This window comes from Grus americana, chromosome 13 (genome assembly GCF_028858705.1).
Source record: "Grus americana isolate bGruAme1 chromosome 13, bGruAme1.mat, whole genome shotgun sequence".
Taxonomy (NCBI): domain Eukaryota; kingdom Metazoa; phylum Chordata; class Aves; order Gruiformes; family Gruidae; genus Grus; species Grus americana.
In genome coordinates this window covers 9,415,373-9,433,579 of record NC_072864.1, presented here as the reverse complement: position 1 = coordinate 9,433,579, position 18,207 = coordinate 9,415,373, and the positions used below count along the sequence as shown (strand labels likewise).

General features: G+C 35.9%; 1 protein-coding gene across 8 annotated transcripts in view; it reads left to right on the top strand.

Moving 5' to 3' along the window:
• CDH11 (cadherin 11) overlaps window positions 1-17,825 on the top strand; it is an 81,416-nt gene extending 63,591 nt beyond the window's left edge. For all 8 annotated transcript variants that reach the window (XM_054840505.1, XM_054840499.1, XM_054840497.1 and 5 more), the window contains 8 exons: window positions 110-277; window positions 3,286-3,473; window positions 4,981-5,234; window positions 6,233-6,369; window positions 6,569-6,690; window positions 7,482-7,599; window positions 13,674-13,925; window positions 14,923-17,825. In XM_054840505.1, coding sequence (XP_054696480.1) covers window positions 110-277; window positions 3,286-3,473; window positions 4,981-5,234; window positions 6,233-6,369; window positions 6,569-6,690; window positions 7,482-7,599; window positions 13,674-13,925; window positions 14,923-15,419 — 1,736 coding nt within the window. In that variant the 3' untranslated portion in view covers window positions 15,420-17,825. The remainder of the gene's footprint in view (window positions 1-109; window positions 278-3,285; window positions 3,474-4,980; window positions 5,235-6,232; window positions 6,370-6,568; window positions 6,691-7,481; window positions 7,600-13,673; window positions 13,926-14,922) is intronic.
• The last annotated feature ends 382 nt before the right edge of the window (window positions 17,826-18,207 follow it).

Below are 18,207 nucleotides of genomic sequence, written 5' to 3'. Positions count from 1 at the left end.
ATCACTGACATATTACTGTATTTTAATGCAAGCTAAAAATGCAGTATCCAATTTTTGTGATGTGAACCTGTGAAAATTTGTATGTGACATATTTTCTTTGTATTTATAGGAATTATTCGAACTGCCCTTCCGAATATGGACAGAGAAGCTAAGGAAGAGTATCATGTTGTAATACAGGCAAAAGATATGGGAGGACACATGGGAGGCCTCTCAGGGACAACCAAAGTGACAATTACACTCACAGATGTCAATGACAACCCACCAAAGTTCCCACAGAGTAAGTAACAACAAAATCCTTACTCATATTTACTACTAATACCCATATTTGTATAGTATCAGACATATTCAAAGCTTCAAAAAGCAGTAACCAATGGATTATTACAGCACACATGGGACTAGATAAATATTATTTACACATTTTTGCTAGTAACATATAGAGCTTTAATAACTGGATTATTTGCTTTGCGTTGCAAAATGAAACTTTGTTTTAAGGTCAAGATTAGATTACAAAGATTCTTAACCCTACACTTCATTTTTAAAACTACTGGATCATGTTATATTATAAATATACCTATGATTTGATTAGGGAGACATAGTCTGGACTTCTCTGTTAATGGGGAAAGAAGCCCATTTCTTGACGGCTCTCTTATGCGTTAAACCAACTGGTCAAAAATACTAGAAAAGGTACCTGCCCTGCAGCAGTGCTGGGATAAGCTGGCTTACTTCGTTTCCCATTTTCATAATTACAGTGTGGATGTAAAAGATACTTTAAAAAATGAAGCAGTGTTTACTACTCTGTTCAGGCCACAAGAACTTTAAGAAATCATTACGGGGAAATAGGAGGAGATTAAAACAAGAATCCCTGCGTGTATTGGGTAGGAACAGGTTCTTCTGTGTTGGGAGAATTGCAGTATGCAGTAGTCACATAGTGTGTATGCACTGGAAAGCTCTCCAGTTAGATTTACAGCGTTTGAAAACAGTCTCCAATCATCTCCTGTCATGCCTTTCAGTACACCAAGTTCATAGCTATTTGCAGGCATAGTTATGATAGTCATTTTCAATGAACAAATCCACTTTGTTTTTCAATGAAGATAGACAAAGGACAGGAGATCTACTTTATGTTCTTACAGCTGTATTTCTCAAGCATGAAGTTTCTTGCTTTTCTTGGCCCTTGATGAAAGTGTTGCACGATCTATTAACAGATCCTGATTATGCCCTTTCAGGTCTTTGACAGACCTCCAAGTGAGTGAGCGTTATTTTTTATCTCATACAGCCTTTCATTTTATGTGTTGATGCTTCATTTTTTACTTCTATAAACACTCTCAGTGAATGGTGAATGCCCATAAAGATAAAAGTTTAAGACTGGATACTCCTCAAGACTTATATTTACCATGGCAATGCAAACTAAAAGTGCAATTACATTTTTTAATTGATGGTTGAAGTGTATTGCTGGTGGTCAAATAAAGTAATTTTTTATATCTGTGCTATTTATTTTTCACATGTAAAATTAATCAGGGTTGACATTAACAGATTCAGTCTTCACAGTTGGGTGGAAGTACATTAATGTCCCACACATCTGTTCTGTATCTCATCTCTGCATGGGTTGTTTTTTTTTTTTCTGGAGCGCAGTGTACACACCATCCCAGCCCACCCTGTTTCTCCTCTGAGCAACCGTTATGACACTGATGCGTCCTGGACATGACTGTCTCTCCAACAACTCTTCTTCCAGTGTTGCAGCTTCCTGGACCCTCGTGCAAGAGCTTAAATGACGTACCCAATCCCTAAATGTTAAAATCTATGTCAGCATTTTCAACTATTCTAATAGGAAAGTATTAAATCCTAAAAATGTTATTTTTTGCATATCTCACAAACATACCTTTTCACTCCAGATCATAACCTGGGACCCCCATACGTGGTATTTTGTTGAGTAACTCCATCAAATGGTGTTTTTTTCTCTACAAATTCAAGCCAGTTTACTGAGCGTTTTGGGAGAATATTTAAAATTATCAGAAATGCCAAAGAGCAGTTACTCTACTTAATCATTCACCTCCAACTTAGAATCTTAATTTGGCATGCTTTGTAACTCAAAACCAGGATTTGACCTGTTTATATAAACATCCAAGTGATTTATTTTTTTTTATTCTTCTTTTAGGTTTTTTTTTGTTTTGTTTTTATTCATTGCTCAAACCCTTAATGAGTTATGTGCTTAAATTTAAATTTTGGGTTCTTTGTGACTGGAGTTAATGACCTATATTGATGACATGTGCCAATTGTTTTTATGGGTAATGAGCCAAGTCCCTGCCTGGTGTAAGTCTCCTGATGTTCCTAGGGTGTTCGTATAGCAATAAAGAGCAATTATGGAGGGGGGCATAAATTAAATTATTTTATTTTCTCATGCTTTTTTTTCCAATTTATTAATGCTGATGAAGTGTCAGAAAATGCTGATATAGATTTGTACATTTAGGACCAGGTTATGTTATGTGAACTCTGGAGTGGGTTGGGAAGGTCCTGGAATCAATGCTGCCTCTAAAGGACAACTGTTGGAGAGAGATTTATCTAGGAACAGTATTGCTGTCTTTGGGTGTTCCTGAATACACAAGGAAAAAACTGTGTGGCAACACATCTGTGGGATGGTTGGGAATGGTTTTCCTATTGGAGTTTGATGAAAGAAAGCCGTTTTTTGTTTGGTATGAAATCCCATACAAATCGGTATGTATTCTCTGTTGTGTTAGATGTAAATAATCATTGCTACTATATGCTCACACTCCAAATTAAAGCCATAGAAAGCAGCAGATTTATTCTTTAGCCAGCACAGCAGAGAGGTCTTATCCAATTTGTTGTATATAATTTGTGGCTTCTGAATGAATGGGCAGAAGAAACGCTTCTGGACTTTACAGAGTTGAAGGCCATACCATGAGTCATATAAAAGAGAATTTCCCTCCCATTTTTGTCATAACATTTCTGATATGGATGATAACCTTGATGTCACAACAATTTCTGCATTCTGAATGATCGGTTGCCTTTTTAGCCCACCCTGAACAGAGATGTACATAGATGTTGTGTAAAACATCGGTGGGAAGGTAATGTTATATAGATTAGCAATGTGTTTTAAGATTTCACAGATGACTTGCTTCTCAGAGCTTTTTATAATATAACGTTTCTTCAGGGGATTTGAAAATGTAAAAAATTACTGTGTTTATTTGGAACTTACAAGTTAAATGAGTAAATATACAACTGGAGAACAGACTGCATACTTAAGGCAAATGCCTTTTTTTCTTCCACCAGGTGTGTACCAGATGTCAGTGTCGGAAGCAGCTGTCCCAGGAGAGGAAGTAGGAAGAGTGAAGGCCAAAGATCCAGACATTGGGGAAAATGGCTTAGTAGCTTACAGCATCATTGATGGAGATGGCATGGATATGTTTGAAATTACAACAGATTATGAGACTCAGGAAGGTGTTGTAAAGCTTAAGAAGGTGAGTAATACCTACTAATGTGTAGTATTCTCTGTTGCTGACAGAATATTTGGTAATAATGGGTTACCACCTAAGCTAAAATATCAGTAAATGCAATTTCACTTAATTTGTTTCTAAAGCTGTGATTAACTCTTAATATTCCATTTCCCCAGTAGCTGAATTGGAATGGAAGAAAATAACCAAGAAGAATTACATAAATACTGTACAGTGGATTAATTGCACAAACTAAATGAATTCATAATAAAAAGTCACGGTAAAATACAATGCCATCAGCTTCATTGTTAATGAAGTTTTGCCTAGTGCTGATAAGTAGCAGACATTCACTGTTGCTTTATGTTTGGTCTGAATAGCCTCATGCCCTATAGTTTGAATTCTTCAGCTGTGCATTGTCCACAATATTGTTCTGAAGGAGTCACAGACTATGCGAAAAGCAGCAAAAATACCGAGGTGATTTCATATACAATCCATCAGTGTGATCTTTAAAAATGCTATTAAATGAATTTTAAATTATGAATTATAAATCATAAATCTTATTCATTATTTAAGCATTATTATTTTGCCCTTTGTATCTTTATAGTTATTCACCTCTCTTGGACATAATGAAAACTCAAAGACGATGACCTGGGCGCTTAACTTCAAAGTTAGCCCTGTCCTGTACATCAGGGCAGTCGCTCAGGAAGAGACCCAGAGGTGTCCTCTGGTCAAAAATATGCTGTGGTTCAATTACTGTATCTGTTCTGGAGGTGGGAGTGGGTTTTTTGTGTATTTTAAAACGTGGGTGAACTGTCACACCATTCAGTCTATGGTGTTAGCATACTTTGTGAATTGTGGTTGGCACCTGCATGATCATTTTGAGGGTACAATACTGCAACACTGCAACCATTTGATGTCAACAACGATGCAGATATGTTGTGACTTTGATTAGGCTCCCAAAAGGACTTACCTCATGCGGCATTATTTCACCTCCCCTTTGTAAAATGCTGTGAGATCTATGGGTGGAAAGAACTGTGAAATGAAAGTACTGCAAACTATCTTCATATTTCCCCTATTACTTAAATTATTTAACTTCTCTGTGTCCTACCTCATGGCGTATCCAGTAGCAATTCAAGCCACATCCGTATCTCTAAAGGAATGCCTGCTAGCTTGGGATAGACCAAGCCTGGCATTTTGTGGGAACCCCTTTCCTATCCATCGCTCTTTTGTGCTACCTGGAAGGCTGCATGAAGAAAAGGTTAATTTTCCCAGTAAAGATGATGTCCTGAGTGATACAGCAAGCAAAGCGCAAGACAAGGACTCTGTCGTGATTTTTTTGAGTGCCTTCCTATGCTGCTCCGTACATAGAATGTAGCTCCTTCCATTTGAGTCTTTATGTTTTTAAATACACACATTTCAGTCCAAGCTTGTTGAGAGATGCTCACATTTGTTTTATGTCATTGAATACTAGGCGACTGCTTTTACACTCTAGTTTTCCTAACCGTGGAATGCATTGTCTTCTTGTTTCTTGCAGCTCTTAGATTTTGAAACCAAAAAGTCCTACAGCCTGAAGGTAGAGGCAGCCAATGTACATATTGATCCTAAGTTCATCAGCAATGGGCCATTCAAGGACACAGTAACAGTGAAGATATCAGTGGAAGATGCTGATGAGCCACCTGTGTTTTTAAAGCCAAGTTATATTTTTGAAGTACAAGAAAATGCAGCGTCTGGTACTGTGGTTGGAAAAGTACATGCCAAAGACCCTGATGCTGCAAACAGTGCTATAAGGTATGCTTCATTAGAGCAGGCTGTTTCTTTCTAAGCATTAGCTTTTAGAATTGTTATGCAAGTTATTAAGATAGTGTGATGATAGATCTAGCACAGTAATATTTAAAATTCACCCAGAATATTAATAACCTTCATCATGCAGCATTGTTTTTATGTCTTGTTCCATAAGCTACTGGTTTCTCAAAGCCTGTATCACTAAGAAAGCATACCATAGCTATGTCTGTCTAAAACGTACTTAAGGACATCTTTGTTAGACTCTATTCTACATTATATTTTCTATAAAATATCCTATGCTTTTATCACAGCATGTTTTTTTCTCAAAAGGTAGAAGTCTATGCAGCAGATTAGAGACTATGTTGGATAACTGTTAAGCGATAATTGCTAATGACAAGCACATACACACACACCTACTTTCTGCAGTTACACTGGGTAGTTTTCTATTAGTTTGGGGTTTTTTGTCATGTTTTCAGTGTAAATTAAACTATGAAACTCTGTTTTGTGGGTATAGTTAACATTTCAAAGAATTGCAAGGTAAAGATTCGAAAACCAGAGCTGTATAAAGCCGTTCAAATGTGTAGATACTGGATACTATTTAGTAATCAATTAACATTCTGAGTAATCAAAAGATCAGAGGACTTAAAAGATCTTCATGATTAATATGAAACAGAAGAAAACATAAATATCTCAGTAGATATTTCTGTCATTTTTATAAGAGAAGAAAATAAAGAATATTTTTGGGTTTTAATATAGATACTTCAAAACTCAATAATTTTCACTTACATCAAAGATTCTGATGTAATATTTTTTCTAAATGTAGAAATCAACCAGGTGAGTCTCCTTTAAAAAGAATGCATATCATCCCTATGACAATGATATTAAGGGTAGCAATAAATGTACTGCTCACAATTATTTAAATATAATAATGACATAGAACAAATTTGGGTGCATAAAACTACTATGTCCTTCTTTTATCATTACTGACTTTCAATCTTCTTTAGATATTCAATTGATCGTCACACCGACCTTGAAAGATATTTTATTATTAATGCAGAAGATGGCAATATCAAGACAATGAAAGCTTTGGATAGAGAAGAAATTGCTTGGCATAATATCTCTGTCTTTGCAGTTGAAGTCCGTAAGTATTTCACTGAGGTATTTAATAATCAATGATATAAATTCTGTAGTCTTCTAATTGTCTCAGTTTGATAAGCTGCAATAAATCCCAATAGAAATACTTCAGCCTATTTCATTTTTACCTGGATACAGCTGGGATTTTGTTTGTTTTGAGGCGTTTTCCTGCTTCTATTTAATTTTGATTTTTCTTCCTCCCATAGACAAGCAACACCAGGAAGCCAAAGTTCCAGTCGCAATTAAGGTCGTTGACGTCAATGACAATGCTCCAAAGTTTGCAGCAGCCTATGAAGCATTTGTCTGTGAGAATGCTCGAAGCAATCAGGTATGCCTCTGCCCACCGCCTTCCCTGCACATGAATTTCTTTCTTCAGGGTGTTAGCCCAGCTTTGTGTTGGCAGCTCAAATGAGTAGTAGTAAACAAACATTTATTTTGAAATTTTGGCCAAAATGCCTAAAGCACACAGAAGGGCACTTTCCTATGTTTCTATTTTGAACTGCTATCAACAGTTATAGATACAGCACTTTGCGCATTGAATATGATTGGTGTTGACCCTGAGTATCCACCATCACAGGGGCAATGAAGTTGGTCAGGAGCAGCTTTCCCAGTTGTGAGCCTGTTTTGGATATTACAGAAATACTCAGCACCTTATGGGGAAAACCACAGTACGCTGCTTGTAGAGTTTAGCCTACAGGTTTATCCCTGATCACGGGAGGGGTTAGGTATCGTACAGAAATATGGCTCTGCACTTTTGCAGTTAGTGTAGCAGGTTGAAAAGGACATTGTGCTAACTGCCTCTGAGCTGCTGAATTTTCTGCAGAATTTTATTTAGTCTATAAAGTTATCATTAGTAGGCATTTGTATATAAGAATGTATATATAGGTGTATTCTTTTATATTTAGAATTCTGTGTTGGTTAAATGTAATAGAAAATGAAGATTGCCTGTTCTAGTTTTGAGTCTGCTCTGTGTCTATAATTGCATACACTTGTTGAGGTATTCGGGGGGTTTCTGCTATTTCAAAATTATTTGTATTCAAGAGATTTCTCAGAATGTTGTATATATGTTATGTATCCAGAGAAGGAGCCATTTGTTTACAGAATATTTTTCTTTTACAGCAATTTATTACAATTAGTGCTGATGACAGGGACGACTCAGCCAACGGACCAAGATTTATCTTCAGTTTACCACCTGAAATTATTCATAATCCAAATTTTACACTCAGAGACAACAGAGGTTTGTGTGAAGATTCCCTCTATACTAGAGTCCAAGGAAATGACAAAGTAAAACTAATAGCCAACATAATGTAATCCAACAGCATTTTCATTAACTTTGACAGTGTGTCTGTTTTCCAGAGATTTAGGGGAGGAAGGCAGAAAAAATATAGCAGAAATACAAGGGCGTTCTTGGAATAATGTAGTGCTTGTTAACTCACTTTCATTTTCTTGAATACATATTTTAAATTACATAATAATACCCTACATGAAAAACCCAGTGCCATTTTATCTCCCCAGAGGAGGGTAAAAAACATTGACAAAAACATTCACTAAATGTAATTGGCAGATCTCCTAGATTTAGAGAAAACTTACTTGCTAAGATAAAATTAGCTGAGGCAGGATAAATTGTTAGGGTGCTTGTATTTGTTCACCTTACTTTGTTTGCTAGTTTTTGTAAATTATGGATCATAAGAGACGTGAACTAGATTCCTAATGGAATAAAATCAATGCCACGCTAACTTTTTGTAGTAAATACAAGTGTGGACTTCTATTGTAAAACCTACCCGGATGGGGTGTATCTCAGGATGTGGATATCCTGATCCCTTTGCCAATTTTCTGTTCACGAAATATAGTATAGCCTTGCATTCAGATTGATGTTAAGATGTGAGAAATTTATAGGCAAAAACCCCCAGGCATAGCTGAGCATCAAAACTTCTATGATCATCTAACATAATAGCATCAGTGAACCTAACTTGCCAAAGGTTGAGGAAGCCAGAGAGGAGTAAACAGAAAAAAGACAGGTTCAGCCTTTATACATATTTATTCTGTTTATTTAATGATAATCAATATGATATTCTCATTCAATGTTCATTTGTTATTTTCCTGTACAGGGAAAGAGCTGCTTCAGCTTCTAAGAAATTGGTTTTAATTAGCAAGCTTTAACGTTTGAAGGAAACTTGACTGTTTTCTGAAAAGTAGAACTCAGTTGAACTGGTTTAAATAATGAATCCAAATGATTTCTTCTAGATTGCCAGAAGTACAAAAGGCAACATAATCCAGATACATGATTTCAGTAAAAACTTTTTTTCTCTCAAGTGTTGTGTTGTGGCATACTTTATATCTCTATCAACATCTGAAGTGAGGGTAATTATCATCAGAGTTCCCAAACAAAATTTCTGTTATTTTTGAAGGATCAAAGTACTACTGTTGCCTAGTGCTTGACACTTGTACATACATAAGTAATTCATAAAGGATCCAGTGGAGGGGATATATTTATTCTCTTTAAAGCAGTAAAACACAATTTTTGAAATATTGATGAATATATTTTTAGAGATAAGTAAATAAAAAATTATTCTTTGCTTGAGACCCTGAGGCAAAGTTTCTCTTTAAAAAATATTTTATGGTCACCATATCAAACTTAAAAATGGATTAGATTTTATAATCTAACAGAGGAGGCATAGGTCAGAATTGAGATGCTCTAATACAGCTGCAGGCAAATGGTATTATGGCTCCTGACTCCAGCCAATTCCACAAATCCTTCATTTCCATATGCAGCAAATTCATTCTTTTTTTTAATGACAAAGTTAACCCAGACAGAAATGTTTTGTAATTGAAACGATGATGTCAGTTGAATATAGTGACTGTACCTGACAATAATGCAAAAGGTTATTTTAACAAGAAAGTATTTAAGGATTGAATCTTCCTGTATAATTTTGTGTTTGGGAAATGAATAGTGTAATGAAATCGATCTCTTTTTGTACAATCCTCAGTGCAGTGATGTTGTTAATTTAACTATTTCGGGGCAGAGGGTGGGGGTAGTTAAGTAAGTTATGGTAGAGGACAAAGTAAAAAAGTTAAAATTCTATGTACTTCCATATAAAAGCATTTGTCAGAGCGAGTGTGTTACCATTTGCAAGAAAAATAATTTACATGATCATTTAAAGGTTTGATTTTTTTCAGTTGTAAATCTGAATAGTCTATATACCATGCCACCACTAGAATTGCTAGTTTCAAAGAAAAATGGCTTTATTAACTGTGGAGAACAGTTAATGAAAACTCCAATGTTTGGGTCTATTACAGAACTTTAAAGTGAATACAGTCCTATAATTATCATTTAATAGAGTTTCTTTCTACCAACTCCTAAAAGTAATCACATATTGCAGTAATCCAAAAAAAGTAATCACATTCTACATCCTATTAATAGCCTACTGTGTTACCAAGTTTTTCAGCTGAGTCTATCTTCCATAGAAAACATGAGATAATGACTTATCACATGCTGTGATAAAACACACGTAAATAAACAGCACTGTGTTTGCCCAGGCTCTGTTCAATTTTACTCCCATTGAAGTCAGAGCTTCAAAAGAGCAGTAGCAGCTCCTGACACTTCACAGCAGAGAGACGGATTTTTAGCAAATGGATTTCCTGCTTTTAATCCTGCTCTGTCCTAAACTGAAATGCCCTTTGCTTGGGCTCGCTCACCTTGTGTGGAGCCTGGCGCACAGCCGGCGTTGCTGGAAGGATTGCAGCCACCTTGCTTCGCCATGCTGCGCCAGGACGAATTACACCCCGATGGCAAAAGCGAGGTGTAGTCATGTTCTCAACTACACAAGAATAGTGCTTTACAAAGGCTGAAATTAAATTTGTGAGTCCACTAAAATCAGTGACTAAAATCCATGTTTTTAATAAAAACATGTCCTCTGGCTCTCAATTTCAGACCTTTTAATCAAGACATTTTGAAACATATGAACAATAAAGTTACGGATTATCCACAGCAATTGCCACTGCCTGGTAATGACTTTAGACAGTTGGACCCCTGAAATTGTTTAGGTTTCTTGCTGAATCGGCACTCACATTCTGATATAGGTGATAATGTCCACACTGCAGTCAGCTTCTCTAATCTAGAAGCCTTCTTACAAAATATATATGTTAGCAAGCCCCCAAAAGCTAAGCTACATTTGCCAGTATGTAGAGGAAAAACTGGAAAACCAACAATAAGATCACCAGAGAAAAACACGAAAATCAAAGGTCAGGAAGATCACTATAAAGATCATCGTAAAGTAATGCAATTCTAACTCCTAATTGTGACAATTTCATGGAGAGTATAGGTAATCTTCACTTGCAACACTTTTGGATATTGGATAGCCCAGACAATAATAGCTGGGAAAATGAGAGCATATGTATTTTTCTGGATGGTGTGGAGACGGTTATTTTCTTCCTTCCGTCTTGTGTTAACCCCCATTGTGTTCGTTAAGACTGTCAGTCAAGTAGCTCCCATATGTGTTAAGTAATAGTTTTAAGCTGGTATTGACATTTAACTTCTGTTTCTTGGCTTAAAAGATGCCATTATACCTGGATTATACTTACAGTCCTGGGACTTGAAAATAATGAAAAAGCAAGGATGAGAATATTAGCTAGGATTATATGTTATCTTTTATCTAGGTAAAAGAGCTTTTTTCTTCTTATGGATATTATGTTTCTTCTAAATGTAGAGAAGTGAACATAAACAGGAAAAAAGTGTAAAAAATGACCTTTTAGGGTTCATATATGGTAGTCCTTTTTGAACTTTAGCTGGATACATTGACTGGATTTTTCTTTTTAAAAAATTAAATTAAACTAGAAATCACTTCAAGTTAAACCAGATAAATCAACCATTGGATCAAATTCATCCTTAGTATAATGTAATTGACTGGTCTGTATAATAACTGAATAATTTGCCATCCTTTTCTTATTTCTAGTTAGGAATACTATTTAAGCTCCTAAAATTCAAGAAAGATAGAGTATGAAGTAACATAATATAATAAAAAATGTGTAGCCAACAGACTAAATATACTAATATATGATATTGCCTGTGTTTCCTTCCATATTGGCTTTGCAGCCTCTAGGCAGTTGTAGCTCAGCCTATACTATTAAAGTTCGTATTTTTTACAACAAGAATAATCTGTCCTATTGTGATCTTTCATTTAATAGAGCAGATCTTCGTTCTCATATTGAGGAAATGCATTATTAAATGCATTTTAGAGAACTCTGTGGAATACTTTTATTCTATATCAATACATATTAGTTCAAGTATTAGTTGATAGGTTAATAGATATTAGATATTACATTTCTATTTGTACCAAATTGTTATGAGCCCATTAATTTAAAGTCCTAAAATAAGACTCCTATGACACAGACATTGGTGTCACTAAGGTCCTTTAAAAAATTGTGCTACAAAGCCTAGCTGGGCAAATGTTGCATGTAAACATTTAGGAGGTTAGAAAAATTGAAAAGAGATGAAGGCTACCTCCAAAACCCACAATAAATAATCAGATCTTTATCAGCTTCCCTGCCCTTAGCAAATATGACCATCATGCAAAGGAGAAGTTAACAAGCTGTTTTCTATCCAGACATTATTTTTGTGAGACTTCAGTATCACAAAGACTACAGTTTTTCATGTCAAGGTGACCACACTGGGCATCAGGTATGGTGGGCCCGGCAGAAGAGGTGTAGATATGGGGTGTTGAATTAATTTGGCATGTAGCAAACAGATCCTATTTAGGACAGTCCTAAAAAAAAAAATCATCCTTTCTGGTGTGATCTGTAGAAGCTATTAGTGGGAGAGTCAGTTAAGTAGGGCGCTAGTGCAAACATCCTTCTATCCCATAAATTGACCTGTGTCCACCAAATTTGGGGAGAGTTTCAGACCTTGTCCTACATTGGGGTACTGCCTGCAAGGGTGTTTCATATAAAGCAAGAATACTTCTCTTTCGGTATAATTTATCCACAAACTTTCATGGAAATAGCAGTGATTAGATCATTAAGAGAGGTTTTATGATTTGCATTATTAAATTCTGGAATTTATGCTGACTCTTCAACAGGAAAATGATTAATCTTCTGCAGTACCCCAAGGCAATAGTAAAATGGGTACCGTTGGAGGTGAATAGCCCTCCCTCAGTAGACAAAAGAACCATTTTTTTTCTTTCCATTATATAGTGAAAAAAAAAGAACATGGCAAAAGAGAAAAGGTTGTGTGAAGTAAATCTTCAATCTAAAGTAGTTTTCAAAGGTCTGGAAACCACGGGTATGATTGTTTCATTTTATGTACTTCAGGATGTTTACAATTTTATAAACTTTGGTTCAGTCTGAGAACTGAGAAACAAGGAGCACAGTAAGGAAATGCTGTTTGTGTTTCCTAGCCTTTGTCCAGCGTGGCTGGGAGCAGGAAGCACTGGCTGTCTCACCCCGGCATTTCACGTCACACACTTCCCTGTCAAACGCCTTTGCCCAGGAAGCGTGAAGGACTATCTATCCAAAATGACCTTCTGGGCGGAGATGGCAGCTTGGTTTCCATCCCCTGCACCAGGAGGCCCATGGCAGGCAACTGCTCAGTGAGAACAACTGGAAATAGTGTCAGAGCAATACTTTGACTCTTCCTCATATCCACGTAATTCAAAATTTGCCCAGACGTTCTGTGTATGTACGATCAAGCTTTATATATTCTGGCTTTTGGAGCTTGGTTGAAAAACAGGTTCTGATGAAATACTGCTTACTTTAGTGTTTCCTACTGAAACAGGTCCAATCTGCTGACACACCGCAAACGTTGGCTTTTCATTTTGGTGGGAGTCTCATTAACACAGGCCATTTTGGTACCAATTTCTGCCTTCCATTCCTGTAGGTCTGACACCAAGAACAATATCAGGGGGATTTGGTTTTTTCTCCTCCACTGAAGGCTTTACGTCTGGAAAGGGACTAGAATCAGCTCAAACAGCAATGCCAAGGCCCAGTCATTGTGGTAGTTGACAAAATATTGTGAATTTCCCAAGAAGTTAGTGGGGTGCTAAAAGGAGTTACTAACAGAGATTTTTTTTATGTTCCTTGCGTAACCCTCATCACTCTAAAATAATTAAAATTGAGTGTGGTACTGTATGAATAAAACACAATACTGTAATGGCTTTTGGGTCATTAGGAAGGCGATACATTGTACTGGTTTATTATACAAGTAATGCTAAAACATCTGATAATTCAGAGCTATTATAGCAAGATATATTTTTTCAATATTTACTAAGAGGATGACTTTGGAAAAAAATAACGATGACTATTTCTCTTCTTTAACAGATAACACAGCAAGTGTTCTTGTTAGACGTGAAGGATTTAGTCGCCAAAAGCAAGATTTGTACCTTCTTCCTATTGTAATAAGTGATGGTGGACTCCCCCCTATGAGCAGCACCAACACCCTCACCATTCGGGTCTGCGGCTGTGACAGCAACGGCTCCATGGTCTCCTGTAATGCCGAAGCCTACACGCTCAATGCTGGATTAAGCACTGGAGCTTTAGTTGCCATTCTTGCTTGTATTGTGATTTTGTTAGGTAAAGAAGTTCTTTACTTATTACTGTTGTACACTTGTTTGTGTTAAAAATTTAACCTTGCCTTCAGCTCCAAGATGGGTAAATGAATCTTCATTTCTTAGCTTTTATTTTTATAGAAGGTACTAATCTGCCCGGCTGAAATGCAGTATATGGTAACTGCAATAGCAAACATCAGTGAATTTGTCTAGGTGTTCTCAGAGAACGTCCTTTTGCGGCCCAATATCAGTTTATCAGGGACACTGCTTAAAGGAGGTCATGACACACAGTTTTAAGTTGTGTGATCTTCCCTGGATGACAGGTTCCTTATTGAGGTCAGCCAGGATTAATGGCTCCTGCCAGCTATTTCCCTCTAACTCTTCTTGTGTTGAAGACAAATGAATGGCTCAGAAGACCTGTTTTTTAAGAAAGTGCTGTAAAGCATTTCCTGATGATTTGAAAATATTTATATAAAATGTTTTAATTTGCCCATAGTAGTTTATAGTCTTTCTTATGTATTTTAAAGTTATTTTATAGACATTTGAAGTGAGAAGGAACACAACACAAAGGCATGTGTTTGAGGTGTTGCTTAAGAAAAACCTATTTTCATGGAAATGCAACATGGAATTAGAGTTCAGCTTTGGGAATACAGGAGACAATAAAGATTCATCTTTGTTTTGTTGCAGATATACATGTGATTGGGCTGCTCAAAGGCAGTGCCACAGTGTTCATGCAGCACTGGGGGCCCACAAATGCTTTTCTTGAATTAGTCTTGCGGTAATAAACAATTAGTAAGAGCAATGGCACTCAGCCCAAACAGAAAACCTCAAATCAGTATGTTCAATTCTGTGTACAAACATCAATGCTTTTACCTAGCTAGGTATGTTAAAAATGCAGATGTTAGCAAAAATACATGATGAACTGCAGCACAAAAGCTGAGGTTTCAGTGAATGCAATAATCTATTTATAGAGCAGCTACTGTTTGAGACAGCAGTCTAACTTGCCTTTTTTTTTCCTACAGTCATTGTAGTGTTGTTTGTAACACTGAAAAGACAGAAAAAAGAACCTCTGATTGTTTTTGAAGAAGAAGATGTCCGAGAGAACATTATTACTTATGATGATGAAGGTGGAGGAGAGGAAGATACGGAAGCTTTTGACATAGCTACTTTGCAGAACCCCGATGGCATCAATGGATTTATTCCTCGTAAAGACATAAAACCTGAGTATCAGTATATGCCAAGACCAGGGCTTCGGCCGGCTCCTAATAGTGTTGATGTTGATGATTTCATCAACACAAGAATACAAGAGGCTGATAATGATCCAACTGCTCCTCCTTATGACTCTATTCAGATCTATGGCTATGAAGGAAGAGGCTCAGTGGCTGGTTCACTTAGCTCATTAGAGTCAGCGACAACAGATTCTGATTTGGACTATGACTATCTACAAAATTGGGGACCTCGATTTAAGAAACTTGCAGACTTGTATGGCTCCAAAGACACTTTCGATGATGATTCTTAACAATAAAGTTTAAGATTTGGCCTTAAGAACTGTGTCCAATGTTCTGAAGAATCCAGAAGAAATGTAAGCAGGTATTTTTTTAAAAATCAAGAAAAATCTCATTTAAACATTTAAGTTTGACAGAGAGGATTCCTTTGATAAAAAAGGACGTAAAAGTGGTAAATACTGTGAAGTACCTTTTCCTACAAAAGGCAAACATAGAAGTTGGCTGCCAACTTCACTAGAGGAAAAAACCCACTTAAGAAAAACAAAATATTTAAATGAAGGAAAATGCTAAAAGCGAACCTACAAATAAGGGGAATCTTTTATGTATTATGAACATCTAAATCTTTTATGTCAAAGAAGCTTCCACAAATTAGAAAAGATAACAGTTCTGAGCTGTAATTTCGCCTTAAACTATGGACACTCTATATGGTAGTGCATTTTTAAACTTGAAATATATAATATTCAGCCAGCTTAAACCCATATGATGTATGTACAGTACAATGTACAATTATTATGTCTCTTGAGCATCAAACTTGTTACTGCTGATTCTTGTAAATCTTTTTGCTTATACTTTCATCTTGAACTAATACGTGCCAGATATAAAAACTCTGTCTTGTTGCAGTGGGAGGCGCCCTATTTCTATGTCATTTTTAATGTATCTATTTGTACAATTTTAAAATTCTTATTTTAGTATACATACAAATATCAGTATTCTGACATGTAAGAAATGTTACAGCATCACACTTATATTTTATGAACATTGTACTGTTGCTTTAATATGTGCTTCAATATAAGAAGCAGACTTTGAAATAAACTGATTCTTTTTTAATTCTTGTTCTGGTTATTAAGCATATAAGGAAAAACATAGTGTTTCTAATGTCCCATTTATAGTTCTGACTAATTTACTACAATTGTGACCTTTTAATAGCCTTATTTATTATGTGTTTGTAGTTGGTTTGTTGCCTTGTTAAGTGATTATTTAAAAATCAAGTACATTTTACAAATGTTTTTTAGATTAAAACAAATGTAATGTCTGGTGAACATTTTGTACCCTCTCTATTTACAGCTTGTGGCTGCTCCCAGAACACAGTAATAATCTTCATATAGTACTACTGTGTTTTCTGGATTAAATTAAGTGTAATACTTTTCAATATTTCCCATGTAATATGCATTTATCTTATATCTTAGAAATTCCAGAGGTTTCAGAAATAATTTTATAAGTGGACAGGAGTACTCTGTACTTACAATTTACTCCAGGCTTGTGAACTTCCGTATCTGTGCTAAGCTTCTGTGGGTTCCAGAGACTTAAATCTGACCCAGTTTAACTATAAGTTCCCTAAAGACTGTTCTACCTGACAATTACCTTACCTGAGTAGTAATTAAGATTCTGGCACTTTTTTTTTCTTTTGATTTTTTTTTCTTTTCATTTACTGCAGTAGAATAGCATCGTCTACTGATAGGAAGACATTTTAATTTGTGATGACAGAAATACAGAGTGCTTTCAGAGTTGTTCTTTGTAATGTATATTTTTAATCGAAAAATGATCTATAACTTTTTTTTATATTAGTTCAGAATGAGCAAGGGATTGGAATATGTTCCGCGCATCAACATTTTCAGCATCTGTGTACAGCTGTACTTCTGCTAAATTTAATATAGTTTGCTGTTTAGGGTCAGAGATCAGCAGCTGCAATATGGGAAGAGGCAATAAATAGAAATGATATACATTTTTCTACCGTTCATTTTACAGACCCTGTCCTTCATTTGCAGTCAGGTACCAAACTGCTTGATCTGAGAGGAAATCTGATTTGTTGGTGTATTGCTTTTCTGAAGCCCCCCATATATGTAGTTAGATTAAAATTTAACTCGTTAAAATTATGAATGATGTTTCAGCTCTATATTCATAACATATTCACTTGTCCCATTATATCCCTATGTTTTATAAGGCAGTTTGCTAAATCAGCAGATTTGCTCTACAATGTTTATTGTAATATTTCACTTTATTCTAGCTGTATGCATTCTATATAATTCTATAGTTTATTATTAACTCAGTTCAAATTTCTTTGGTTGTTGATTTTTCTCTGTTTATAATCCAAAGAATATTTTGCTAGATTTGCACATTTCTCCATTATAAATTTAAATAAACATTAAAAATGAAATGAGTATCAATTTACAAATTAACAAATGGAAATAAAGTAAAAAAAAAAATCATTTGTAGGACTCCATCCTCACTGATGCTATCTGGGTTTATTTCACTATTGAGCAAGTTTTAGAATTAATAACTGCATTTTCTACATTTTTATGTTTAATTTTTAAGAAGGACATTGTCAACTACATTTTTTAATAGTTTTAAATGCTTTGAGTTTTAGTCTCTATTGTTTGTAGCACTCTCGTAGATGCTTGGAAATAAATTTTCTTTCCCTGCTGGTTTTGTCCTTTTTCATTTGATTATTTTTCCCCTTCCCAGCAAATATGCAACTATTATAGTGCTTTATTAAGTTAGTCTTGCTAATCTCAGCCAACACTACCTCTGAAATGCTGGGAATTATACTCGTTATGTATCATCTGCAGCACCCCTAACGAACAGCGTGTTTTGGCACAACAACAGGACATTTATTTGTGTGAAACTTCACAGCAGTGGTCGCTGGAGCCTTGGGTGTATAATCTGGCAGTGCACAAACCCGCCCCGCGCAGCAGCGCTGGCTTAGTCCCCGACATAAATCCGAGAAGACCGGGGCTGGGGTTGTAGTCTGTCCCACTGCGCCCAAGGATCCCAGCAGCCTGGGAAGGGATTTATGTGCACGAG